This window comes from Contarinia nasturtii, unplaced genomic scaffold, assembly GCF_009176525.2.
Source record: "Contarinia nasturtii isolate CC-2019 unplaced genomic scaffold, AAFC_CNas_1.1 Cnas_scaffold_129, whole genome shotgun sequence".
NCBI classification, from domain to species: domain Eukaryota; kingdom Metazoa; phylum Arthropoda; class Insecta; order Diptera; family Cecidomyiidae; genus Contarinia; species Contarinia nasturtii.
This window is the reverse complement of record NW_022197486.1, coordinates 5,237,307-5,263,338: the sequence shown is the minus strand read 5'-3', so window position 1 is coordinate 5,263,338 and position 26,032 is coordinate 5,237,307. Positions and strand designations below refer to the sequence as shown.

Sequence of the window (26,032 nt, the reverse complement as noted above, 5' to 3'; positions counted from 1 at the left end):
ATAACAACACATAGGTATATGGGTACTAAAGCATACATACCAGCACACACGCACACACATTCGTACGCATACACTGCACATACACATGCATATGACAGTTTTGGTAGAGTTTCCGCTATTGTTGTTTTTGTTTTGCCGCTTTGCATTAAGTACAGGGATAGATATATATGTGTATGTGTTGGTTCGAAAGATTGTTTCTTATGTATTACATTACAAAAAAATGAAATCAGTTTCATGCAACATAAGTCATAATAAATATTCTAATAAGAGAAATAAAAAGTGAAACCAAAAAAAGAGTACGTTCTTTTGAATAGAAACGTACTCATCGGATTTGGAGCACACGGTCGTGTGCAAACACACATTGTCAATCAACACAAATACGAACACGCGGTGTATATCAAAATAAAATAAAAAAAGAAACGAAATGAAATAAAGATACATGCATGTGGAGCATTAACTGACAGATTCGATATCAATTTCTTAAATACGTAGAATCACATTTTTTGACAGAAATGCGAAAGAGTTGAAAATTTATCATTACGCGAACGTTCAACCATTCGATCGCACATTGTGATTAAATAAGTGCTTCAATCAAAGGAACAATTGATAGAAAACAGTGATGTACGAAGATAATAAAAAAAAATCATTTGCCGCATCAAAATAATTAAATCACTATTTAAATTATGTTTTTTAAATGTGTTCTAGACGTTCCAGAAAAATAGACGGACTAGACACTAAGTAGTTGACAAAATATTTCACATCTGAATACAGTCACATTTGGTAAACTGTTTTTGTTCAAAAATCAAATCTAACCGAATGATGATTATTTTACATATAGTTTTCATGTTGAACGATTGAAAATCACAGTTAACTTACATGGTATTGAATTTATTTTTTGCATACATTTTGAACTATCAGCATGACTAGAAACTTTGGTTCGTGTGTTTTTTTTTTTTTAATTATTGATGTAAAATGAAATGCCGTGAGGAAATTTATGTAATACCATTCGGTACTGAATTGTGAAGGCTCGTGTTTACTTAGATTGAAAATGTCTGCAATTATCCCAAAAAAACATATCTACGATTACATTAAATGCATACACATTTTTTGATGTTTATTAAAATCAAACAAATTAATGAACAATTTGATGAATGACAATATATATTTTTTGAAATACCAACAAACTCATTGTGCATGTGCATGTGTGTGACAGTCCGGAATAATTTTTAATATTTATGAATTGTTTTTTCGAAAATAATGAATGAATCAAAAATATGAATCGAGAAAGTGACGTAAATGAATTTTATATAAAAAAAAAAAAATCTCCAGCCAGAAAATTGAATTATTTTTATACGAAATCAGTTACCTGTGAAACATTTGTTTATTTATTGAAACTGATAATGAATTTTTATCGTATTTTCTGTTTGACTAATAAGATAAATTTAATTTTGTTTAATTATTTAACAGATAAAAGGAGTCCAGTACGACGAGATTGGATTTACCAATTAATTAAATCAATTATCTGCAAATAAAAATCAATTATTATAAGGACAGAATATGAATTTCGATGATTATGAACAATTACCCACAACGTCACATCTTCACAATATGATTGCTGGTATGAAATTTTGTTATTTTCGCAGTTTCTTTTAAAATAATTGCATTGTGTGTTAAATTGCAGGCGGAGCAGCTGGCATTTTGGAACATTGTGTCATGTATCCGGTAGACTCTATTAAGGTATTTGATTCGTTCGATGAATAAAACAAATATCTAGTAAAATTTCAGAAATCATTTGTATATTTGATTATCAGATTTCTATAAATTGATTCGGTCATTTTTAAAGAAAGAACAAATAATGAAGAAGATTGTGTCGTGTCAGTATTTTCGCTACTATTTCATAACAATCCAAAACAAATGGACAATTTCAACCAAAATAGTGAATAATTTTGTCATTTTTGTTCTTATAAGAAAGACCGCAATCGAATGAATCTTTAATAATTCTGAATAAAATTATCCGGTTCAAAGGTCCCAAAAAAAGCCAAAGGTCATTAAGTTATGTTAGAAAATAGCATAACACATTATTTTTCTCTATTTACAGACACGAATGCAGAGTCTGCTGTCACCCGCAACTAACCATACTCTAGTCAGTACCTTTAGCCACATGATAAAAACGGAGGGAATCTCAAGGTATGTGTACTTAAAATTTAATTCTCTACTGCGCAAGACCCCCGGGTCTTAGGCGGGGATTTTGAAATGATTTTTTTCAACGTGAATCTGAAAAATGCATTTCACTTAGGTACAGTTATATCTTGAAAGAATGAGAGCGAGAAAGAGAGAGAGTGAGAGGAGCTAAAAATTCATGTTTGTTCATAAAAAATCTTTTTTTTTTTTTCACAAAAATATTTCAGGCCATTTCGCGGTATTACAGCTGTTGTAGCTGGCGCTGGACCTGCACACGCATTCTATTTTGCAACATACGAACATTCAAAGAAAGTGATGTCACAAGTATTTCCTCAGTATGATCATGTTAACTATGGTAAGCATCAATTCAACTGATTTGCAGAATAAATGATTGATTGTGGGCTTATTTTTTTTTTTTGTTCATTGACAGTTATTTCGGGTGTAACGGCAACATTAATTCATGATGCTATTTCAAATCCAACAGAAGTAATAAAGCAACGATTACAGATGTACAATTCGCCGTATAAAACTGTTATTAATTGTGCCGCTGGTGTTTATCGCATTGAGGGATTCAAAGCCTTTTACCGGTCATATATAACCCAATTATGTATGAATCTACCACATCAAACCATACATTTTACAACGTATGAACTATTTCAAAATAAGGTATGCTCATTTTTATGATGAAGAAACAAATTATTCTTATGCGATTCTCGACAATTCGAAGACTTTTTTCTAAAGTTCACTTCAAAATATTATTATTCTTGAATTTATTTATTGATTGAATGTCAGAGTTAAGTGCGCAATAGGCAAATGAACATCGCATATCACATAAAAACAGAAAAAAAATGTTATTATTGTTGATATATAAACAAACGGTTTATAAGATAATCACATTGTTCAATTTGATTTGTCATCAAAATTAGTTATTTTGTTGAATGCAAAGTTTGAACAGTTACTTGCTGGTTTTGTTTAAATTCTATTCTTCGAATTATCGAACAGTCGACTGTATTTGCTATGTGCGACTGCATGACTTCTCATTTAACAATGTGTTTAAATTTTAAATGATCTATAAATAGAAGTTAAGAAGTGCAATAGCTTATTTGTTTTTTTTTTTTTTGTTTTCGAACACAAATGATTTGTGTAAAGAACGATAAAATTCGATTTCTAAACCAATCTAAATTTTTCCAATTCAAGCTGAACAAAGAACGCAAGTACAATCCAGGTGTCCATGTTGTGGCTGGTGGTGCAGCGGGTGCAATAGCGTCAACGTTCACGACACCATTAGATGTTGTAAAAACTTTATTAAATACTCAAGAGACCGGCGCCGGTGTAACACGCGGAATGAAGGAAGCAATAATACAGGTGTGTGTGTGTTCAATTATATTTTTCTATTCGAATCCCATACAATTTGCCGAGTTTGCAATTTCATAGATAAAAAAGTGATCACGTGCTCTATCAGTAAAGTGAAACAATACGTGCTGTTCTTAATGTTGAAGATAGCAACGCAAGGCGTCGCTCGGCGCGTAAAAAAGTTATTTATCATGTCACATCGTGATTTTTAACGCTATGATAACAGAAAAATGTGTGTTTTTTAATGAGATAGATTTATGTATTGTTAATGAAAATATGAAGTGCACTATTTATTCTAAGTGGTTTATTTGGCGTAATAAAATAATCGTAGATGTACATGTACAACACACATTGTCTTACATATTCGATAGATCGAATGGGCATCGCTCATAAATGCCGTAACATATGGAAAATTATATTTATTTTGTTTTGTTTTTTTTTTTTCATTTGTAATAGATCTACACAGTGGCCGGTCCATCGGGTTTCTTTAAAGGCTTGGTAGCTCGTGTGCTGTATTCTATGCCGGCAACAGCAATTTGCTGGTCAACCTACGAATTCTTCAAATTTATTCTATCAAACAGAAACAACGAGAATTACGTTACGTCTAGAGAATTGCCTTCAATATCACAAATGTATATTCGAGAACTTCAAAACAGTAAAATTGAAAAATAAAAAAATGGGAAATTGTGATTAAATGGTCAATTTATTTTTAATATCTCGTAGTTTATCTTAACCAATGTTGTTGTTATATTTAATTATTTTCCCTAGTTGTCAAATTCGTCCATATTGGTCTCGAAACTTTGCGGTCATGATTCTTTCGACTTCTCAAATGTGTCGTCCGTTGTACCCAGGGTAGCGATCTCGGAATGATCTATTGTATGAATTATTTATGTCTGTTTTGATGCCTCTTGCTCTGAAATGAAACAAACATTTCCATCCAATTAATTTAAATCTTTGAATATTGGTAATTACCACCGAACGTTCGTAGGCAGCAACGAACGATGTCAATATATCGTCAATGAAGGATTGTTCAAAATTATACTTACTTTTCAGCGACACAATCTGTACAGTACAGTTTTTTGCCTCTTCCAACAGGATTTTTACAGTCGTCACATTTTTTTTGCTGATTTTGGAAGTTGTTGAATTGTTGTCTGAGGTTTCTGAGATCGGTCTCAAGAGCGTCGATTTTGTTCTTTTGTGTGTCTATTTCTTTTTTTTGTGTGTCTATTTCTTTTTTTTGTGTGTCTATTTCTTTTTTTTGTGTGTCTAATTCTTTTTTTTGTGTGCCCATTTCTTTTTCCAGATCGGCGATTTTCGTTGTGAGTGCTTTGACTTCTTCTTTATAAAGAGTTTCTGCGTTTTTCAAAGCATCCAAGGTGGTTGGTTGATTTCCGCTCATTTTGTTTTAAATTTAATCTTTGGATTTTACTCGATGGCGTCGCTTGATTGCTAAAACAGATATGAAGAAAATTTCGAATGTAATGAATGTACTAAAATCTATTCGTCAGCTGTCACCTATTATATATTGCAGTTGACGAATTCGCCTCGTATAAGTTGGCCATACATTCAATTATTTATATTGGCATAATATTGATTTTTACTTCCAATAATTAAATAAAAATATTTAAATATACTTTTTGTTCGAGAAGAGCGGTTCAAATAATGCAATTTAAGAAGAAAAAAAAAAATAAAAATTCAAAAACGTATTTTCAAACGAAGAACTGTAAATTGTACTAGAATGACATATTCGGCCCTCTGGCAGAATTCTCACTATATTATTCTGACGCTGTACAACGCTCGCTTTGTTTTTAATAGTGAATTTAACAATTTGTAATCACATAAAATATTTTGCATTTGTAAAAAGAAATTGTTTATATTTTCAAATAAACATCGGTGAAAATACACTGAAAACGGACCGGGAACATACACTGGATCATATAATTAAATCCCACTAATCAGTATGTAAGTATTGTATAAATGAAAATGTATGTGCAAATATTTACGAGAGAATATTGATTTTTGTTTCTCTTGTGTATGCAGAATATCAAAATGGAGACAGGGAACAAAGCCGGTAGTGGATGGCCGCGTGGTGCAACAAATAATAATGCTATCAATAATAATGTTAGCATTCAAAAGCCAATCAGTACGAATTCATCGATTACAATAAATCGCACCATAAACTTGTATCCGTTGACAAACTACACATTTGGTACGAAAGAACCACTATTTGAAAAAGATCCAAGTGTTCCGGCACGCTTTCAACGAATGCGCGATGAATTTGATAAAATTGGTATGCGACGTTCGGTCGAAGGTGTTTTACTTGTGCACGAACATGGTTTGCCACATGTACTGCTATTACAATTGGGCACAACATTCTTCAAGTTGCCGGGCGGTGAATTGAATCCAGGCGAAGATGAAGTTGAAGGTTTAAAGCGTTTGTTGTCAGAAACGTTTGGACGAAAGGATGGCATTAAACAAGAATGGATTGTTGAAGATATTATTGGAAATTGGTGGCGACCAAATTTTGAACCATCTCAATATCCATACATGCTACCACATATTACCAATCCAAAAGAGCATAAACAAATGTTTTTGGTTCAATTACATGAGAAAGCACCATTTGCCGTACCGAAAAATTACAAGCTTGTTGCCGCACCGCTCTTTGAATTGTACGACAATTCGTTGGGTTATGGACCGATCATTGCAAGTTTACCACAAGCACTATGTCGATTCAATTTTATTTATCACAATTAATCCATTTTTCCCCCCGACTTATTATATAAATGGAACAAACACACACACACACACAAAAAAAAACATAAATTGAAAATAATAAAATGCGTTTACGAGTTTCATATAATCGTGTAACATCAATAATAAAAAGTCATCAACCATTTTCAGCTGTGTTGCATAAATCGAAATGTCTATTAATTAAGCGCTTCAATTCATTCAATTTTTGGTGATGCTATTAAGATAAGTTTCATAGAATAAATGTACCCTTTTCATTGAATTTTTTTTATAAAATTGGACCTGTGTTGTATGAGGTAAACATATTGGAAATCTACTACCGCAAAATTCTGTATCATCCATTGTTGTAATTATTCGGTTGAGATGGAGTTGCTGCTGTTCACACCAATACACATAAATGAATAAATATTACTACTAAAAATATACAGCATTGTGACAGCTATTTAACTCAAAAAAATCATTTCCAATTGAAATTCCCAAAAAAAGATTATTTTGACTGCGAATACTGTGCAAACAAAATTGATGTAAAATATTTTTTATTGTACAATTTGTATAAATTAAATTTTAAAATGGAAGAATTTGGACAATCAACCACAGATCTGGATTCTGGTCTCATCGATGAAATCGTTTGTAAAGGTAATTTATGATTTCTCTTTTAATTTTTTGTTACCGTTTTGATTGAATTGCACAGTTGTAGTCATATAAACACAATCTAACTGCAACAAACAACTTTACCACCTAATCGAATTAATGCCAAATTCTTTTCTGAATTCTTTGAATGTCATGGAAATAAACAACAAATTTTGAAATTACACAACTGCGTCAAAAAAAAAGTTAATTGTGTTTGAATTTTATTAACAGTGAAATCTGAAGGCCTTTTTGATCAGTTTCGTCGTGAATGTTTAGCAGATGTTGATACAAAGCCGGCATATCAAAATCTTCAGCATCGTGTCGAATCAGCTGTTAGTCTGTTTTTAGATGAACAAACATGGAGTTCACAATTGAATAAAAATCAACTTCGTGAAAAACTGCGAAAATTGACCACAGAGTAATTTATTTTGATGCGACCTTCCTTTTGTATTTGCTTATGGATGGTATGAATATTAATCTATGACAATTTTATTTTGTAGAAAACGATTTTTCGAAGCGGGTATCGAAAGAATTATTGACCAAGTTGTTATTCCAAAATTGAATACGAACTTTGTGCCAAAGATTGAAGATGTTGCTTATAAGCTATTAGGTTTGGAGAAACCATTGTTAAACATAAAAAAGGAATTGGAAATCGATGCCGATGTTTTATTGCCTAATTATGAATTGGAACAAGTAAGTCCCGAGTCAGAAAAGTCCCATTCGAACGAATCAAAATGTAATACATATGAAACGAGTTTAAAATATGATATGCACGAGGAGCTGGATGGTAAAAATGAAGATTTAGAATCGCCGGCCTTTGAACCAATCGAACCGTGCTCGGACAAAATATTCAAAACCGAATCAACCGAATTAATGGATAACGACGATATGGACATTTCGGACGGTGATGATGGCGAACAAATCAATGGTTTCAACAATTCAAATGCTGACGAAGTTAAATCAAATCTATCATCAATAAGTGGTTTAACATCAAACGATTCAAATTCCAGTTCATTTGATAATTTCAAGGTAACCACAGAAAATCACACATCAATCGATGTGAATGATGGTAATACAAATGTGACCAATGTTGTACCACAAGAGAAATCAATTCAATCGACTGAAAATCATGTGGCACCAGAAATAACAATTGGCTGTGCCGAACGTCTACCATTGTCAGAGAATATCATTTCAAATAATATGAGTTTTAATCAAGACTCAATGTTATCGCAAGATCAACTGTCGCAAGTATCAAGTTCAAGTCGATTGTCCATTGTCACGAATAACAATACAAATACACAGGTGGGCGATGTCGAGTATGAGAGTAATGTTGCCATTGATGAAACCAGCCATGTAAATGTTCCAAAACATACTACACAAACGGTGTGCCCGTATGGAATAAGTGAAGAGGCACAAATGCAAAAATTCAATGAAAGTTCATCGTCAAGTAATAGTTTAGTTATTGAAACCGATAATATGGATGTTCAACCGTGTGCATCGGAAAAGAAAGTGTTAGTCACAAGTTTTGATATTAAAAGAGAAGAAATTAAATTTCAAGGTACCGAACGAAAATTTTATGACATTAGTACAAATCGAGAGAATGACAATAAGGAAGACAATGGCAAGGGTTATGATGAAGATGATACGAAAACAGGGGCAGCATTTGATAGTCAACAAATCGCCGATTCAAATCATGAATCAAATGAAGAAGACACGTCCAAGGAATCAAAATTAATGTCCAATTCGTTTGAAGAAAACCAAGAAGATATGCAACCATCGTCGAGCCAAAGCTATAACGATGATGATAGTAATACGTTTAGGCGCCAAAAAGACAAACATCATCACAAATCTCAGTCTCACGATGATGGACGAAAAAACTCTGTAAGTATTTATATTTGTAATTCATGGAAATTGCAGTTTATAACATGGAATTGACTGACGTTATAGATATAGCAGCGCTATCTTTGCAGCTCCTATTCACACAATGCAAGCCAATAATATATTCGTAATTTTATCATAATGTCGCGTTGTGTACAAATAGCGCCTGTGAACAGGAGCTACGAAAATGGCACTATCCCTTGTGTAAAAATATTGGCTAATTTGGGACGTTTTGACTGTCTATATGTAGTTGTTTCTGACAAATCAAGACGATTATATTCAATTTTGACTACTTATCAGACGATTAATCTCAATATCAACCCAAAATAGCCGACTGCGATGATTTCAATAGTCGCTTTTTTGCACACGGGGTTTGGTCAGTCTAATCGCTGGCTTTCAAAATAGTATTCACAAAACACAAATTTAAATAATAATCCAAATGGTACATATTAAACATCAATTTATTTTTCATTAACATATCATAGTGTTCCTCCATTTTACATTCTCTTCTCCAACAATTGGTATACATTTTTATTCCTTGTATTTGTTCAATCTATTGTGTTGCCTTCGTCCATACTGATTTTAGATTCATTGTACTAATTGACCATTTTTTTCTGATGTTTTTTTTTAACTCTGAAATGAAACAAACATTTTCGTTTAATTAATAGTGATTGTATTTTGGGTGCTCAATATCTCTGTGATAGCAATAACTATTATTTAATTTGGTAATGGTATATATTTAAAACCGAAATACGTATTGATATTATTTAATGTAAATGAAGGATTGTTCAATATTCTCCTTACTTTCGAATGGCTGGAGTTGTCGCCATTTCCCACTTTGTCATTTGTTTTTTCAATCTGTTGATTTTATTTCTGAGGTTCTTGATTCGTCTGTCCAAATCGGCCATTTCTTCGGCTATTTTGTTTTGAGCATTTACTAGTATTTTTGATGAATCCTCGGAGGAGATATCAGAAGAATTTCTTTGTTTTACTCTCATTTTAAAAAATTCTTTGGATTTTTGGCGTCAGTTAATGAAACAATTGTGAAGAAAATGTCGAATGTAATGAATGTTCTAAAAACTATTCGTCAGCTGTCACTTATGGACAGAGGGATTAAGAGGTCGCCACACATCATTTTTAACTAGATATTTAAATATCAAATACTAAGACGAAACGTGTGTGAATAACAATTGAATTGTCTCTTCTAAAAAATCACTACATCAAAATTATTTGGCAAGCTAATCACTGTAGCTTTGTTATAAATTAGCGCGATTGAATTTAAATTTTTGTATATAATATCGGTTTTGATGATGCCATTTTATATTTTCAGACGGAAGACATTGATAGCAAATCTAATTCGAGAAGAAGCAGACATCGAAATTCTTCAAAAAGAGATGTTGACAATGATAAGAGAGATAGAAAGCACAATGAATCACCACACAGCAGTTTGGATCGAAAGAAGACATTAAAAAACGATAAAAATTCAAGTAAACAAAAAGATCGTACCGAATCGCATCGTTCAAGTTGTCACAAAGATAAAGCCACATCACGGCAACGTTCACGCTCAAAAGATTCAAACGATGGTTTTGCTCATCCAAATGTGCAAGGTTCATTCAATTGCAATGAAACCAATATTGTTAATCAGGGTCAAACAACGGCAAATTCATCAAATGACGGCGATCACGTAACAACAACATCCGAAGGTACAACGAACGCCAATGATTCAAAGCAATCAACCGACATGTTGGATGCTGTTCACGAAAATCAACCATTTGAATTGTCGCATCAATATGCCGAACATGAGAAAAGTATGATATCAAATTCACCGGTAGTTATTGATCAAATATTGACGGGCAATGAACTTGACTTGAAATCTTTCATCGGAGATAATCGAGACGATCCCATTGTATCGTCGATCGAACAATCACTTGAAATAAAAGAGAAAAAACCAAAGGTGGCCGATAATTTTGAAGACGCAAAACGTATGAGAAAAATTCGAAAACAAATTGAATTAAAAAATCAAAAGCAAATAGGTATGTTTCCATATTGGTTTGTTTATAGAAGAAATTTATCTCAACATAATTTGATTTATTTATTTTTTTTTTTGATTTCTTTCACAATTTAGAAAAAGCAACCGTTTTAGCAAAACAGTATATCGCATCAAACGCATCGACTGTACGGGATGACACAAAAGGTGGCATCGAATTGGAGTTCGTGTGCTCCGAAAATAAGAAAGGAATTAATATAACCGGTCCAATAATTTCCAGTCCAATCAATTATATCAATGGAAAATCATTACTGACGTCAACGTTGACATCAACATTGATCGCAACAATGAAAACTGATGAAATAACATCGCCCGCTAATAAATTTAAATTTGATGACGATAAGGAATTGATTGGTTTTGATACAACTGAAATTGAATTTGCGGAAAAATGTCATCAACATTTTTTGTCAATCAATATAGCTTTAGGAAAATGTTCGACAAAACCAGTGTCAATATCAAGCCAACGAATGGCAAACGACAAACAGAATCATATTCATGAAAATAGCAAAGACTTCAACGATGTTGAACTAACAAAACCATGCAATCGTAAACGAAAAGCAGATGCTAATAATACCCAACCAGATCCAAAATCGTCAACAGTTCGTGATGATGAAGTTCTATTGGCAAATGTTTTCATCTCAAAAACGTCGCGAGAATGTAATTTTAAATCAGATGCAACACGTATAGGTAAAATTAGTACATTTGCATTCAACCATGTGATTTTATCATTAATTTATGTTTTCGTACTATTTTTGTTTTGTTTATTTTGTCTCCTTTAGATGACCAAATCTCGACTAAAAGTAGTATCGAAAAGCAGCGACAAAAGACTAGATATTCAAATGATGATTTATTTAAACCGAGGCCTTTGCTGGGAGGAGTATCTCGCCGTCGTCGGGGATTCAATTGCAATGAATAAAGTTCAGTTTTTTCAAAAAAAAGAAGAGAAAAAAAATATGATCAAAAAATAAAACATAATTTACATTCGCATACCACTTTCCAATTGTTTAATTTTAATATATAGATGTGTGTATCAATTTACAGCATTGCCAACAGAAACATCATGATTACTTGACTATTTATGAGATGTGTCATCGTCTCAAACACATGCGCAAAACAACCATACATATATTACTACGCATATTAGTACATATACATACAAACACATCCCAAAAAAAGAAGAATGAAAAAAAAACTGATGATGTGTGTGTTACACTCACTACAATAACTGTCTATTTTCTATTACATCATCCGCTAACCTAGCATTCAATGAATTTTCATGTTTCTGTGTATATTGATTCTCGTTTCGTTTTCTCTCAATTTTAGTTAGCGGCCAATCTCATTCGTCATGTCAAGCAAATAATACTTTTTCCGCTAGTATTTAGAATAATTGTCATTTTCAGTGAATTTTTTTTATATATATAGATAACAATTGCAAATTTAGGCATATTTAAGTTACAAAAACAAAAAAAAAAATCAAAATAAATAATGAAAAGTTAGGTTCGTGTATTTTGTGACCAAATGAAGAAAAATTGATGTTGAGCATCTGTTTTTTCGATTGCCTTACACACAAATTTCGTGAACAAAAAAGAAAAATTATAGCAAGAAATAAGCTGGAACTTTTACGTTTTTCATAAAAACCTTTTTTTTATTCATGGTCATATTTTCAAAATCATTTTAAAATATTGCGTAGTTAAATGTGAAGCTTGCATAAAACCAACCAATTTTTTTTATGGGAAAAGAAACCGTGACTGGAATTTGGTGAAATCGTACTATAAACAAAAAAAACGACGAAAAAGAATTTAAAATGGGTGAGTTTTGTGTGTTCTATTTTTCTGATTCGAATCGTCTTCACTATTGTTGAATTTGAAACGAAAAAAGGAAAAACAAACAACGATCAATGTGAATCGAAAAGTGCCAAAATAAGATTAAAAAAGGTATTTTTGTATAAATGCGAATTTACATTTGTGTTGATGTATGCGTGCATGTGAGCAGATAGCTCGGAAAATAAAATTAAAAGTCAAATAGAGAACGGAACACGCCTTCAATCAAGCATTCAACGAAATGAATATTCTCTCACTCTTTCTATGTGTGTGTGTGTGTGTTTGTTTCATATCCAAAACACATAACATACAATTCATTTTATTGTGCATAATGTACATGACCCGAACTCAGATAAAATATTCTATATTGAACATATAACATTGATTTAAATTCTCTTAACGTCACGATATGTACATTCTGATGATTATGATAATTACCTAGTGTGAATAATTTCAGATGTTTCGAAATTTCACCTCACCACATCCAATTGTAATACAAAACAGTTATATCTTATCATTGTAATGGAACATCATCAAAGCACTCATGTTTATATATGTGCTTGTAAACCCTATAGATAATATAAAATACAATTAGTTGCGATGAAATAAAAAAAAAAACATTCCACATCGATGACTTCATCGCAAAAACGCTTCAAAATGGAATGAATTGTGGCAAAAAAAACACATTTTTAAAATAAAAAGACAAACGTTTTTAATGCGATCTTCATTCTGAATGACAACAATCAACAATCCTTTTTTTTTCTCATTCAATTTGGTTAAATGTCAAATTTCGAAATTAACATTTTTATGAATTCGCAAACTGATACGCCAAAGATACAATGCAAACGTTACTATCATTTTCTATTGTCCGTAGATATAAAACTTAATGACATATTATTTACTTTTCAATTTTGGATGGATTTTTCGTTGTTGCTGTTGCTCATTTCATTTTTGATGATTGCGTTGAAGACAATCACTGATTGTGATGATACATCTACTGTTTATTATACTATATGGGGGTTAAATCAGATCTAGTTTGACATGGTGTCACCACATATTATTCCAATCAATTGATAGAAGTGAATTCAGTCATTGGTTTGACTGAATGTACTAAAACATAGCAATATTTTCCAATTAGATCCATAGTGGGAAAAACAAATTCACAATTTATAGCACCATACTCATTGATTAGCTAACCGTCGGCATTTTTTCTTTCTTTCTTTCTTCTTATGTATGGATCGAAAAGAGCATTTAAATACACGATTTGCTTGCCTTGAAACCAACACAGTAATATATAATAACCAAAAACAATGTGAAACAAATGAAATGAAAAATTATCGCATCCATTTTCTGCTTTCCATCATATACCGTGAAATGCACTCTATCAATGTGTGATTGATTTCTTAAAAGCAACCAACACTATATGAACGTAATTGAACCAAGTTGGTTTTGCAATTACAGCTACAAATACGTCGTTTTAATCAGTAACAAACTGAACTATTTTTGGTATTAAAATGAAAACAAGATGTTTAATTAATAAGTTTCTAATTTTTTTTTATCAAATATGATTACTGACAAAACTAAATAAAAAAATATTTCCAGGGAAGACAAAAATTTGCTGCACAAGATGCCAGAAAAAATGCTCCGGCGAGGTTCTTCGAGTGACCGATAAATATTTTCATAAGCAATGTTTCCAGTGCACGACGTGTCATAAGTCACTAGCTTCGGGCGGTTTTTTCTCGAAAGACGGTGCATTTTATTGCACAACGGACTATCAAAAACTATTCGGTACCAAATGTGCTGCATGCAAATTGTATGTTGAAGGCGAAGTTGTTTCCACAATGGATAACACTTATCATCAAAAATGTTTTACATGCAGTCGATGTAATCAACCGTTTCAATCAGGGAGCAAAGTAAGTAGACTATACAGTTCAATTGATTTAAAGCGAAAATAGAAATAGATTTATTTTTAATGCTAATAAAGGATGATAAGTGTCGAAAAAAAATGTTAAATTTTTTATTGTTGTTGTTGATCTAGGTAACTAACACGGGCAAAGGGGAACGATTTTGTGAAGATTGCGTAGCAATTCCACCCAATACAAAAATCCATTCATCATTTAATACACAAGTAAATCAATCGGCGGTGATTGACACCAATAGTCCAACGCTTGCAAAAGCACAACAACATAATCAAAATAATTCACTTAGAGCATTAAACGATGATGATACATACGATCCGAATGCATGTGCTGGTTGTAAAGAACAACTAAAGGAAGGTCAAGCGTTGATCGCTTTGGATCGACAATGGCATATCAGCTGTTTCAGGTGAGAGAACATTTGAACATTTTTATTTTTATTATTTAAAAAAAAAAAAAAATTTTTTTCAAATTCATTATCATTCAATGGCATTGCGAATATTTCTTAAAACAGCTGTAAAAATTGCAATGCACTATTAAATGGTGAATATATGGGCAAAGATGGGACTCCATACTGTGAAAAATGCTATCAAAAACTTTTTGGTGTTAAATGTGCCTATTGTAATCGTTATATCAGCGGTAAAGTTTTACAAGCTGGTGACAATCACCACTTTCATCCTACATGCGCAAGATGTACTAAATGTGGTGATCCATTTGGAGATGGTGAAGAAATGTATTTACAGGGTAGCGCAGGTAAGATCGTATTGTTTGACTTGCATGTCACCATTGTGACATTTAAAAAAAATGAAAAAAAAAAGAACCATGACCGGTCCAATAATATTTGCAATTGTCAATTTTACAGTTTGGCACCCGCGTTGTGGACCTTGTCCGTCTAGTGAACTAGGAGCAATATTAGATGGAAGTACATTACTAGGTGGAAATCAACTCAATGGAAATATTACAGACACTGAGTGTGATCGTTTAAGCAATAGCGTTATCAGCGAAATGCAGGTACGTTCTTTATTTTAGAAACCATGTTACACTGCTCTTTTTGTGTGTGTGTTTTTTTCATTAAATTTGTTTTTAGACCGCTAGTTTGGATTTTGTAGTATTTTTTTATGTTTTTCCGAATTGAATCCGTATTGCCATTTCGGAATGAATGACAAATGGACTTTTATCAATTAATTTCAATTGAACAAATATTATTTATATGCACGATTTTTTATTTGACTTACACAATTTTTTTTTTTCGTTTATTTTTGTGTGTTGTGTTTTTTCTTTGTTTATTTTTTCTTAATTTGCAGTTTTCATTACGTTCAAGAACACCTAGTTTGAATGGTTCAGTGTACAGTCCAAATTCTAGCAGAAGAGTAAGTAGGTCAATATACAAATAAAACTATCATTCTTCGACTTATCTCTGAAAATGTCGCTTTTATTTTTAATCGCATAATGAGTAGGTTTTTTTTCATGTTTGTGTTTTATTTAATTTTATTTATTTATTGCTTGTGCAAATGTTTGTTTTTATTTAAAAATTGACTTTGATTTTAATCGATCACTTTGTGTCTCTCTGTTTTCACTCTCTCTCAATTCAATTGATGATAAGAATGTTTAATATTCAACCTGAATTTATTTTGTTCATCTCAAACAGTACCGAACTGTTAGTCCTGGTTTAATGTTGAGAGAATATGGCGGCTATGGATATGATGATATATCACGTATTTACACATACAGCTATCTTACTGATGAACCTCATTACTTAAGAAAACCGGTTGATCCGTATGACAAAGCACCGGTATCACCACATTTTCATCGGCCAAGTAATATGGGTGGTTCACAAGCCGGTAGTCGTCCACCATCTCGACCATCGTCTCGAAATAAAAGTGCTATGAAGGTGCTAGTCGATTCAATTCGTTCCGAAACACCAAGACCAAAAAGTCCAGCTATGAACAATGAAGAGCCAATCGAATTGTCACATTATCCGGCAGCTAAAAAACCACCACCCGGTGAAAAGGCAAAAATTGAACGCGATGATTTTCCAGCACCACCATATCCTTATACAGATCCGGAACGTCGTCGTCGCCTATCAGATTCATATAAAGGTGTTCCAGTATCAGACGATGAAGATGAAGTTGACCACGCAAATGGTGATGCGAATACTCAAGATGAGTAAGTTTGAATAAATCAATTTTCAATCAAAATAATGAACAAAATTTCGAATGTGACACCAATTCTTTTAAAATAGTCTTCTGAAAAGGGAAGAGGAGGAACTAAAGAAAATTAAATCGGGAATGGGTGCTGTTATTTTAAAAGATTTGAAGGAACATGCGAAATATAGAAAATGGAAACAACATCACATCGATCCTAGAAATGCATCACGAACACCTTCAGCCTCCAAAGAGCTTATGTATCGTTTGAGATATGAATCGCCAATAGGTAAATACAAAAAAATATTCTTTGATGTATTCGCCCATTAACATCGTCATTTATAGGTGCATCACCTTCTCGTCATTTGGATCACCAAAAACCATTCTACGACGACGAAACTACATTTGATCGATCAACTAGCTATCGAGGCTCAGTTGGACGATCGCTTGGAACAACCCCTAGTTACAATGGTAAGTTCAACGTTTTCACTTTATTTATACGAACATAATATCGAAATTTGTGGTGAAACCTAATATATGCAAAGGCTGCGCCGTTTTTATAATATGCAAGAAAAAATGTTTTGAATTGAAACAATTATTGCATGTGTCAAATGTTAGGCATGTTTAAGTGATGTTAAATAAAAAAGGAAATTTTAATTAAGTGTAGTAAAAAATGAATTATTTTTTATTGAATTTGATTAACACAATGTTTTTAAATCGCTGACACAATTATTTTATTGCTACATAATGTCGAATATTTGTACATCGATGACTTCATAAAAACAAACGTAAACACGGCACAAACTATGCATATATTTGCATAAACATAAACATACACTAAAATTTTGATGTGATAAGAAAACAAACAATCGTGACACAATCAATAAAAGAAAATTATTGAAATTAAGTATTCGATTTTGATATACACAAGGACAACTCATGAGTAATATACGATTATGAATACATTACGCAACGTTTAGCAAAAAATGATTTATATCTAGTGCTATGATAAAAACAAAATGATTTTCTCACTTTGATTGTGTCATCGTTGTTGTTTTAGCATATCCATGAGATATTTTTTCATTTAACAAAAAAATGGCAATGAAACATTTATTCACAAGTTTGGCCGGACTAGAATGTTTCAACAAAAACCATGAGCTACAATTTCAAAATAAGTGTACAAACCGGTACAAACAGATATTCGTTGTTCTCAGAAATAAACGATATTTTCGTAGCTTTGCTCTGAAAAGAATAGAAAGGTGGCAGTTGAGAGGGAAGAGAGTGCTACAGAGAATCAAGTCTTGACCTGGAAGCGAGCAAGTGTTCAAGCATGCTCAAGCAAGTAATAAACCTTTTTTGAGCAACCGGAGTAGCAGAGAGTAATTTTTAAAGACTACTTGCTTACTTACTAGCTGCTCGCATTGCTCCAAAAAAAGCAAAATAAAAAAATTGAGAAAAAAAGCTAGCTGATTATCAAGAAACTATTTTAATCGCAAAAATATTTTTTTCGATTAAATATATTTTCCACCTCAATTGCCTCCTTCTCCTCAGAGGAACAATCTCTGGTTTTTAGATACTTTCTAGTTGGCGATATAAAGTGATTGAGAAGATTTTTTTTTTTTAACTTTATATATGTTTTCTTTGGTTAATCTTTGTTTTCTTTTAATTCACATTATATGTTCACTTTATTTTTAAAATTCAACATGCGGATATATTCAGCGATTCACAATTTTCGTTCGACTCCAAAATTCGGCATAAAATCTTCAACGTTGCCGTCACATATTGGTATTAAAAATGGGTATAGCTCTGTAAGTTATCTTCCACACATGATTCAAATCACATAAATAACATGGTGTGATGTTTTTGAAACTAAATACGAACTGTGATTGGTGTAATTTCAATACCATTGAATTAATTATAATTCATCAGAATTTTATGAATCAACAGATTGAAAAAGTAAAAAAAAATAACCTACAATTCTCAATTCAAAATACTGTATTCATTATAAATACGCTGTAGATGTCGTATACACGACTAACCACCGCAATATGTGACTGCATTTTCAGTCATTTCGTATGCAAATTCAATCGATCAAAATTCAGCACGTTGAATATATTTTGAGTTTATTTTTCATTTGTTTTAGTTATAAACTAGCAATGCAAATAAGAAGATATTCAATTTTTAAGGCAGCTAAATGAATTGCAATCGAAACGGCGACCCGATAATTAAGAGCAATTTATTAGATTAAACATAAAATTCAATTTAAATGATTTCAATGTCAGCATCTATCGCCGATTTCTGCAGTTCATGTGAATTTTTTTTGCTATGAGCACGTCAGTCAATTTGACAAATTTAGTGAAGTATTCTAATTTATATAGTTTTCTTATTTCAATTTATTAATTTCGATTATATTAAAATCTTTCTCAATTGTTTTACAATATGCGTTAATATGTTATGCAGACGTTTTATTTTAACGATTGATTATTCGAAATTTAAATTCGAAAAATTGCGTTTCATCATAATTTGCTTAAATGTTTTGTAAATTTTCAAATGTTGAACAAACCAAACATTTTGATATGTATATTATATAGTGGTGAGTTCATTGCGGCAAATAATCAAACCTGGATATGGTTTAGCTCCACGTTCACACACTTTCAGTTCTGCTACAACGGATTCAACACATATCGGTGGTCCTGTAAGCATTTTAATTATATTGTTTGATACATACGGTAGAGACCTTGTCTTGGTTCCATATTTTTTTTTTTTTTTTTTACAAAGTCAGAGAGAGAAAAAAGTATAAAAAAAACCATATTCGGATCTTTTTTTTGTTCGACATTTTTTGTATTTTTACGAGAAAACATTTATTTTTTTCTTTTTATTTAAAGAAAGTTGATGATTATGAAAAGAGATAAGGAGATAGAAATAAAGCATGATTTGATATTGAAAGAACACAACAAACATTTCATCAAAATATCGAAATCAATTAATTCAATACATATGATTGTCCGAGAATGAATGTAAGACTTCTATCAAGATTTCCTTTAAGATATATTCTCAAGAGAAGTCTCAGATTCATTCTCGAACACTCATAAGTGGAGCTGAGAATGAAACTGACTTGAATGAATGTCCTGGCTTATGCTGATTTCTGTAGTAAAGAGCAGGATTATTTTCAGTTACACATATATTTTCCTGTATCGATTAGCTTTCATTCCGAAAATGTGTTGATATGGTCATTTGGATGGATAGATATTGAGAAATTATACCAAAAAGCAGTTGCGTTTCATCATCCACCCATGTGTTTTTTGAAATATCTTATTGAAAGCAGGGCTCATAAATAATTTTTTTTTGGCAACACAGGAGTTTTCTTTTGGACTTGGAGACAAAACACAGAGCACAGAATTTAGCTGTGGAAAATCTGACGGTAAGCAAAAAACCATTCTGGTTAATTTTAATTTGAGGTGAATATGTTCTAATAAATGTGTACTTTATTTTAGTGTCAGTAGATTCAATAACTGAGGGAGATCGACGTGCTTTGGTAAGTATTAAACTTGTTTGTTTCTGAAGACGTGAATGTTTTGCTCAATTTTTGACAAAAAATCTTTCTTTTTTCATAGATGGCCGATTTGCCAGCATCAAGTACATATTCTGGTGCTTTATCCTATCATTTTCCTCAAACTGGCTTAATTCGTCGCAGTTTGCCCAATATGGCACATTCTGTTTTGGTTCATGAGCCAGCCAAAATCTATCCTTACCATTTGCTTTTGATTTCGAACTATCGTTTGCCGGCAGACGTTGATCGTTGTAACTTGGAGGTAAGCAATGTGAATTGACCACAATTTTCGATTTTTCCAATTTATTTTCTGCATTTAATTCGCAGCGTCACTTGTCCGATGTTGAATTTGAAGCAGTTTTGATGTGCACTAGAACCGATTTCTACCGACTACCACAATGGCGCCGAAACGAAATAAAACGAAGGGCACGATTATTTTAAATTATTCCAATGATGATTTAATTGAAATGAACTATAGTTGGGATTTATTGACTATTACATTTGAATGCCTATGTTTATGCATACCTAATTAAGTATTGAATTTACTTTTTTACGCCGATGCAAATGCATTAACTAAAACTTACTTGTAGAACAAAGCATTTTTCCTGATAGGACAATTATAATGTTATAATTTAAAGCAAGTTGGTACAAGTGAATAGAATGATTTTTTTTTTCGCGGTAAGGTTTATGTTTTCATTTAAATTTTTTTAGTGCATTTCAAAGTAAAATATTTGATTATATTATTTAAACTCAATTTCAATTGGCAGCGCTTGCATTTTATACACATACACACAAAACACAATGCAACATATGGATCTATAGAAATTTTGCATTTCAATATTGTTTGGCTTGAGAGTCGAAAGTTCAAAACATTTAACAGTTTTATAAGTATCCAAGTTATACAATTCAATTGTAGTAATATTACCTTCGGTAAAACCTTCTGTCAATGAAAGTAGCATATATATTTTATTTACTTTGATCACAGTGTTCCAAGTCTTGTCTCTGCTTTTGCGACATAGCCGTTAGTTAGCTTTAGCAACAACAACAAAAAAAAAATTACTAAATATATTATATTTTTAAAATTACTGACATGGAAATCATAATAAAATCAAAACATTATTTCAATTTTCATTTTTTTTTCTTGTTTTTCGCCAAACGGCACAAGCACATTCATAAAACCATTTTTATTCAAATTTAAACTATTACAAACAATTATTTTAATAAATAATTATTCATGTATGATGATGAACACAATAAAATCCTTGGAAATTATATAATTATGTTTTTTTTTACTCATAAAATATATGTATACATCGATTTTTACGTTCCAATTTGTATCCAAAATGTTGAATTTTTTAAAGGACCAAATGTTTCTTAAATTTGTAGGAGGTAACGTAAAATTTTCAGAGGGATAAAAATATCCCTCATCTCCCTGTGTTAGAACCTCCTAATGTTTTTGATTTTAAAACTAAGAATAAGAAGCGATAACTAACTGCTTATATTCACGCACATGGATAACAAACAATAAACAATCTGGAATGTATAATTGTATAATGAACAATAAAATACTGATTACTATGAACAAAATGCAACGGCTATTCATCGCATTGCTGTGTAAAATTCAAATTCTTAAGTGCGTATACCAAATATATGGATATATAAAATGTAATTTTTGGTTAAAATGTGTCAAAAAAAATCCCAAATACAATCAATTGGCAGGTGGGTACTTGATGTCTCTCGCCTAATCAAAGCTTATGCGACTAGATGTTGCTAGAGATTTTGGATGAAAAAAAGTTCTCACAAGTTCTCGTGACCTAATATTTTTATACCTTCTGCCATCTCCTGCTGGGGTATTTCGCACAAGTCCTTTATATTCATGGATGGATAAATTCCATTCAAACGAATCGAGTCGTTTTATTTGAATCTTGCTGAAGTTTGTGCTACCATTTTTGGAGGCCCATTTTGTTGCCAAAAAATCTTTGTCCGGAAGATAAATCGTAACTTTTCCGGCTCCGTCCAATTTTTCACGTTCGGCATTCAACTTACGCAATTTTAATACCACTGGCCATGTAGTTCTTTGAATAAGTTTGATTTTTTTCAATTTTTTTAGTCGTTGAATGAATGGTAAAATATCAATTTCCGATGGATTTTCGAAGTAAAGACGTTCGATATTCACGAGATCATTTACATAGGTGCTTATTTCGGTTTCGTTGCTTTTTTCTTTGCCCTTGCCTTTGCCTTTTGCTTCGAATTGGTATTCGTCTTCGTATTCGAGGTCGTCTTCGTCTTCGTAGCCGTCTTCTATATCAAATACAAACCGTTTAGGTGGATCACTTTTTGTTTCAGCCAATTCGGTCAATTGATTGAGTAGAGGTTTCATTTTCTTAAATGAAACACAACTATCAATAAATAGCTTTTCCACAAACGGATTTTCATTGCCACTAAAAGGAGCCAAATTCTCCCAATCACCGAGATCCGTGCTCAAATGTAATTTATTGAACGAACCATCAATGTGAAAATGATTCAACAACTCCAATTGTTTCTTCGAACTATGTCTGTAATCAAACTTCAATCCAAGTGAATCCAATTTTACGCTTGCTTCTATGAATTGCTTCGAATCATTACTGATCTTATCCAATGTAGAATAATGGCATGAAAAACTGCGTACTTTTGGATTAAGTTGGAAAAATGCTAAAAATTCCGCTTTTGTTGGGCCATCGCAAACAATCAATTCGAAATGCTCAAGTTTTGGGTATACATTTATCAACCATTCATATTTTGGTGAAAAGTCACTGTCAAATAATTGAACATGAAGACGTTTCATATTCACACAATATTGTAGTAGAAGTGTGTAAAGATCTTCAGTTACTGTACAACTTAGTAAATGTAATTCTTCGATTGTGCGCAAAATTGGTCGAAGGCAATGAATGTGGTATCGCTTCAAACATACGTCTGCGAGTGTAAGATTTTTTAGCATTTTGAATTCTTTGTAGTGCAATTTCATATAGTTGTATGAGCCCAGCGAGTCACTCAGACCAGTTGAAGTGACGAATTCATTATAATCTGGTATAGCAATACGCCTTTTGTCACCCCACATCGTATGCGAATCAAACACACGAATGCCATCACATTGGCATACAGTTTTGGCAGCTGAATAATTTTTTCGAAAAAATTCGCCCGTATTTTGTCGAAAGAATTTACATGTTTGGCCCAATGCAACCAAATCTTTTAGTGGCATGTATGGAAATAACGCCTGAAAACAATCATTATTCAACGTAAAAATGTACGCTGGACCCGAAATCTCTTCATTTTTCTCACTATCCTTCTCCTTCTTTGTATATATACAAACATTATTCCCCTTCTTTGTCCCTGTACGAATGTCGTTCTCCTCGTTTGACTTTCTGAGAGATAATTTCCTTTGAATGTTCCCCATCAGTGAATGATTTTGGATTTTTTTTTTTTATTGGATGAATATATGTGTTTAGTTTTGGTAACTGAATGAATGCTGTATGGAATGAATAGCCAATTAATATGATGATAATAAATTGAAGAAACAAGATTTCACTGGGATACAACTAAAGAAAGGAAAAGAAAAGAACAAACAAACAAAAATATGCACACCTTTTAACAACCTCTTTATGGCACCAACTGGCAATAAAATCAATAAAATTTCCAGGCACACGTACGCATTTGACATTTTATGTCATTCCTGATTTTACGCACTTGCGTGCTGCATATCAATAAGGATTGTCTGTGATGTCAATCATTAGACATTATTTATTCCCAACAAATCCATAGATAGATATTTTATATACTGAAAAAGGTAAACATATATTTGAAACGTTTTTCGTGCCCAAATATTTAAAACTAGTGAAAAGATCATAAAATTGATTTTTTTTTGTTTTCTGAATATATTCATGTGTGAAATATTTCTTGGTTGTAATCGCAGTATTATTATCCACAAAAAGGACAACTGTTATTCATTGAAATTTTATTGTGAAAATTTTTGTTTGGTTAATTTTTTCCCAGGTTACACCCAATGAAGAAACAAATACACTTATCCAATAACAAATGACCCAGTGATGGGCAACATTCACATAAGGATGCGTAAAAGAAGGAAGAGCAAGGAATCGGAGGCTGTAGCGATCATTTCGAATGTTGAACACCATCAACCGTCATCGTCGATTTTCAATTTGATTGGCCATTGTATCGACGAGCTACTTGAGTATTTATCCCTAAAAGATTTGCATTCATTAGGCCAAACATGCCGAACGATGCAATGTGTGACGGGTAAATTTTTTACACGTAACTATTCAGCGGCAAAAATTGTTTGCGAAAGTGATGGCATTTATGTGATTCATTTATCCCATTGTAATCGCATCATTGAACGTATTCCGATACCCGGTTTTATTCAATTTATTACCTCGGTTGCGATTGAAGGTGATCTAGGCCCATTCAAATTTATAAAATTGCATGCCAACGAATTCAAATTGGTGAAACATTTGTCTCTCACAAATGTATGTGTTAGTCAGCAAACAACAAATTACATTAAAAAAATGTTGGATAAAATTGAAATATTGCATCTACGACATTGTTCGATGCATCGAAATCTATATGATGTTCTACTTAAATATTGTACAAATATACGGAAAATTTATATACAAAAAAATGACAATAATAAATTCCATGGTCAATTTAAATGGTTACTAAGACAATATACAACGTTAGAATATTTAGAATTAAGCTTACAACGGTCTATAAAAATCGATGAATTTCGCAAATTTTTTAAACGTAATCCGAATGTACGCAATTTTACCTGTGATTCATTTGTATTATGGCCAAATGCATCTTTGTTACTCAATTCAACAGCGAAATTGGATACATTCGGATTGAAATATGTTGGTATTCCGCTCATCGGAAACAATTCTACCACTGTAAAACCATTATGTAATTTATTAAATAGACTTCATAGTCAAGGTTTCTATGAGCGTTTACATGTAAATGTGTTTTTGAGTCGAGAGCTCGATTTTATCAATGGTGTTGAAAAAATTTTCATTCCACGTAGCAATATGGTAAATAGCATTGATATGCTTTTAAGCGATTTAGTTGAGTTTACTGTTGCAGAAGTGAATGAACGCTTCGATAGAAAAATGATAGAAAACCTTGTGAATCTTGAACGTCTTTATTTGGAAGATGGCTCCGCCGATGATATTCTTCCATTCATTCAACTAACAAAAAAATTAAATAAAATCAAATTGATTCCTCGTGTTAGAAAGAACTGGATCCACTTTGAATATGAACCAATGATCCTGAAATTATATCCATTGAATGCCGAACGGGAAAAATTGGCAGGGGCACGAAAGGTCACGATTTATGTTCCAGATACCGTTTTCTTGGCAACCAAATGGTGGTCCAAAAATGGCGTCACAAACTTTAGCCTAATTGAAATGAAACGAATTGGTTCATATGATTGGCATTTATTAAGATGAATTATTTAATTGGATGTTACATTTAGGGTGAATTTAATTTTAGTTTTTTTTTTGATAAATCAACGTCCATCGTTCGTGTATTAGTTGTTTAAGTTTCTCCAGAGAGGCCAAAGAAAAGACTCAAACTTAAACTTTAATCATATCGAGTTTAAGCTACTAGTTGAATATGGAAAATAAACAAAACTGTTAAAAATCTGTTAATAATATTGAAATGATTCTTTGCAAAGTCTGAAATAAAAATCAATATTGTAAATTAACCATTTTTATGAAGTTTTA

The 26,032-nt window shown here is 32.1% G+C and overlaps 6 protein-coding genes and 2 long non-coding RNA genes across 16 annotated transcripts; 5 read left to right on the top strand and 3 right to left on the bottom strand.

Moving 5' to 3' along the window:
• Positions 1-307: 307 nt before the first annotated feature.
• On the top strand, positions 308-4,247 carry LOC116349784 (mitoferrin). Of its 4 annotated transcripts, XM_031781381.1 has the most exons (9): positions 309-621; positions 706-780; positions 1,468-1,618; positions 1,682-1,737; positions 2,099-2,187; positions 2,409-2,536; positions 2,612-2,847; positions 3,379-3,546; positions 3,991-4,247. In XM_031781381.1, the coding sequence occupies exons 3-9, from the start codon at positions 1,558-1,560 to the stop codon at positions 4,204-4,206; spliced, it is 954 nt and encodes a 317-aa protein (XP_031637241.1). In that variant the 5' UTR covers positions 309-621; positions 706-780; positions 1,468-1,557; the 3' UTR covers positions 4,207-4,247. The 4 variants fall into 4 exon arrangements, with proteins under 4 accessions (XP_031637255.1, XP_031637241.1, XP_031637246.1 ...); XM_031781395.1 differs by lacking the exon at positions 706-780 and having other exon boundaries at positions 308-621; XM_031781386.1 differs by lacking the exon at positions 309-621 and having other exon boundaries at positions 768-879.
• LOC116349832 lies at positions 4,219-5,016 on the bottom strand. Its single transcript, XR_004201956.1, has 2 exons — positions 4,581-5,016; positions 4,219-4,447 (listed from the first exon to the last, which is right to left on the bottom strand). It is a non-coding gene; the product is annotated as an uncharacterized LOC116349832 (long non-coding RNA).
• A 299-nt stretch (positions 5,017-5,315) lies between these two features.
• LOC116349817 (cleavage and polyadenylation specificity factor subunit 5) lies at positions 5,316-6,449 on the top strand. The gene is made up of 2 exons (XM_031781421.1): positions 5,316-5,496; positions 5,575-6,449. The coding sequence occupies exon 2, from the start codon at positions 5,584-5,586 to the stop codon at positions 6,286-6,288; it is 705 nt and encodes a 234-aa protein (XP_031637281.1). The 5' UTR covers positions 5,316-5,496; positions 5,575-5,583; the 3' UTR covers positions 6,289-6,449.
• Positions 6,450-6,569: 120 nt separating this feature from the next.
• Positions 6,570-11,824, top strand: LOC116349725 (biorientation of chromosomes in cell division protein 1-like 1). The gene is made up of 6 exons (XM_031781293.1): positions 6,570-6,918; positions 7,144-7,330; positions 7,413-8,793; positions 10,121-10,823; positions 10,916-11,524; positions 11,617-11,824. Exons 1-6 carry the CDS (start codon positions 6,852-6,854, stop codon positions 11,751-11,753), a joined length of 3,084 nt encoding a protein of 1,027 aa, XP_031637153.1. The 5' UTR covers positions 6,570-6,851; the 3' UTR covers positions 11,754-11,824.
• On the bottom strand, positions 9,234-9,884 carry LOC116349840. Its single transcript, XR_004201957.1, has 2 exons — positions 9,595-9,884; positions 9,234-9,423 (listed from the first exon to the last, which is right to left on the bottom strand). It is a non-coding gene; the product is annotated as an uncharacterized LOC116349840 (long non-coding RNA).
• Positions 11,825-12,188: 364 nt separating the features above from the next.
• LOC116349732 (actin-binding LIM protein 3) lies at positions 12,189-21,396 on the top strand. Of its 5 annotated transcripts, none has more exons than XM_031781305.1 (14): positions 12,191-12,645; positions 14,260-14,570; positions 14,696-14,982; positions 15,088-15,326; positions 15,436-15,584; positions 15,878-15,943; positions 16,222-16,739; positions 16,816-17,006; positions 17,063-17,188; positions 19,309-19,412; positions 20,075-20,138; positions 20,212-20,252; positions 20,332-20,529; positions 20,595-21,396. In XM_031781305.1, exons 1-14 carry the CDS (start codon positions 12,642-12,644, stop codon positions 20,706-20,708), a joined length of 2,412 nt encoding a protein of 803 aa, XP_031637165.1. In that variant the 5' UTR covers positions 12,191-12,641; the 3' UTR covers positions 20,709-21,396. The 5 variants fall into 5 exon arrangements, with proteins under 5 accessions (XP_031637197.1, XP_031637165.1, XP_031637181.1 ...); XM_031781313.1 differs by lacking the exon at positions 19,309-19,412 and adding an exon at positions 18,437-18,525 and having other exon boundaries at positions 12,193-12,645; XM_031781321.1 differs by lacking the exon at positions 15,878-15,943.
• On the bottom strand, positions 21,393-23,941 carry LOC116349762. The gene is made up of 2 exons (XM_031781349.1): positions 23,889-23,941; positions 21,393-23,772 (listed from the first exon to the last, which is right to left on the bottom strand). Exon 2 carries the CDS (start codon positions 23,698-23,700, stop codon positions 22,009-22,011), a length of 1,692 nt encoding a protein of 563 aa, XP_031637209.1. The 5' UTR covers positions 23,701-23,772; positions 23,889-23,941; the 3' UTR covers positions 21,393-22,008.
• On the top strand, positions 23,794-26,013 carry LOC116349772. 2 transcript variants are annotated; one of them, XM_031781363.1, is made up of 2 exons: positions 23,794-24,090; positions 24,297-26,013. In XM_031781363.1, exon 2 carries the CDS (start codon positions 24,350-24,352, stop codon positions 25,754-25,756), a length of 1,407 nt encoding a protein of 468 aa, XP_031637223.1. In that variant the 5' UTR covers positions 23,794-24,090; positions 24,297-24,349; the 3' UTR covers positions 25,757-26,013. The 2 variants fall into 2 exon arrangements, with proteins under 2 accessions (XP_031637223.1, XP_031637230.1); XM_031781370.1 differs by lacking the exon at positions 23,794-24,090 and adding an exon at positions 24,116-24,203.
• Positions 26,014-26,032: the final 19 nt, after the last annotated feature.

Coding starts and splice junctions, on each gene's coding strand:
- LOC116349732 (XM_031781305.1), top strand. Junction 15,944..16,221: donor GTCCAAATTCTAGCAGAAGA/GTAAGTAGGTCA, acceptor CATCTCAAACAG/TACCGAACTGTTAGTCCTGG. Junction 20,139..20,211: donor TAGCTGTGGAAAATCTGACG/GTAAGCAAAAAA, acceptor ACTTTATTTTAG/TGTCAGTAGATTCAATAACT.
- LOC116349784 (XM_031781395.1), top strand. CDS start 1,558: ATGAATTTCGATGATTATGAACAATTACCCACAACGTCACATCTTCAC. Junction 1,738..2,098: donor ATCCGGTAGACTCTATTAAG/GTATTTGATTCG, acceptor CTCTATTTACAG/ACACGAATGCAGAGTCTGCT. Junction 2,188..2,408: donor AAAACGGAGGGAATCTCAAG/GTATGTGTACTT, acceptor AAAATATTTCAG/GCCATTTCGCGGTATTACAG.
- LOC116349772 (XM_031781363.1), top strand. CDS start 24,350: ATGGGCAACATTCACATAAGGATGCGTAAAAGAAGGAAGAGCAAGGAA.
- LOC116349725 (XM_031781293.1), top strand. CDS start 6,852: ATGGAAGAATTTGGACAATCAACCACAGATCTGGATTCTGGTCTCATC. Junction 6,919..7,143: donor CGATGAAATCGTTTGTAAAG/GTAATTTATGAT, acceptor TTTTATTAACAG/TGAAATCTGAAGGCCTTTTT. Junction 10,824..10,915: donor AAAAAATCAAAAGCAAATAG/GTATGTTTCCAT, acceptor TTCACAATTTAG/AAAAAGCAACCGTTTTAGCA.
- LOC116349817 (XM_031781421.1), top strand. CDS start 5,584: ATGGAGACAGGGAACAAAGCCGGTAGTGGATGGCCGCGTGGTGCAACA.
- LOC116349762 (XM_031781349.1), bottom strand. CDS start 23,700: ATGGGGAACATTCAAAGGAAATTATCTCTCAGAAAGTCAAACGAGGAG.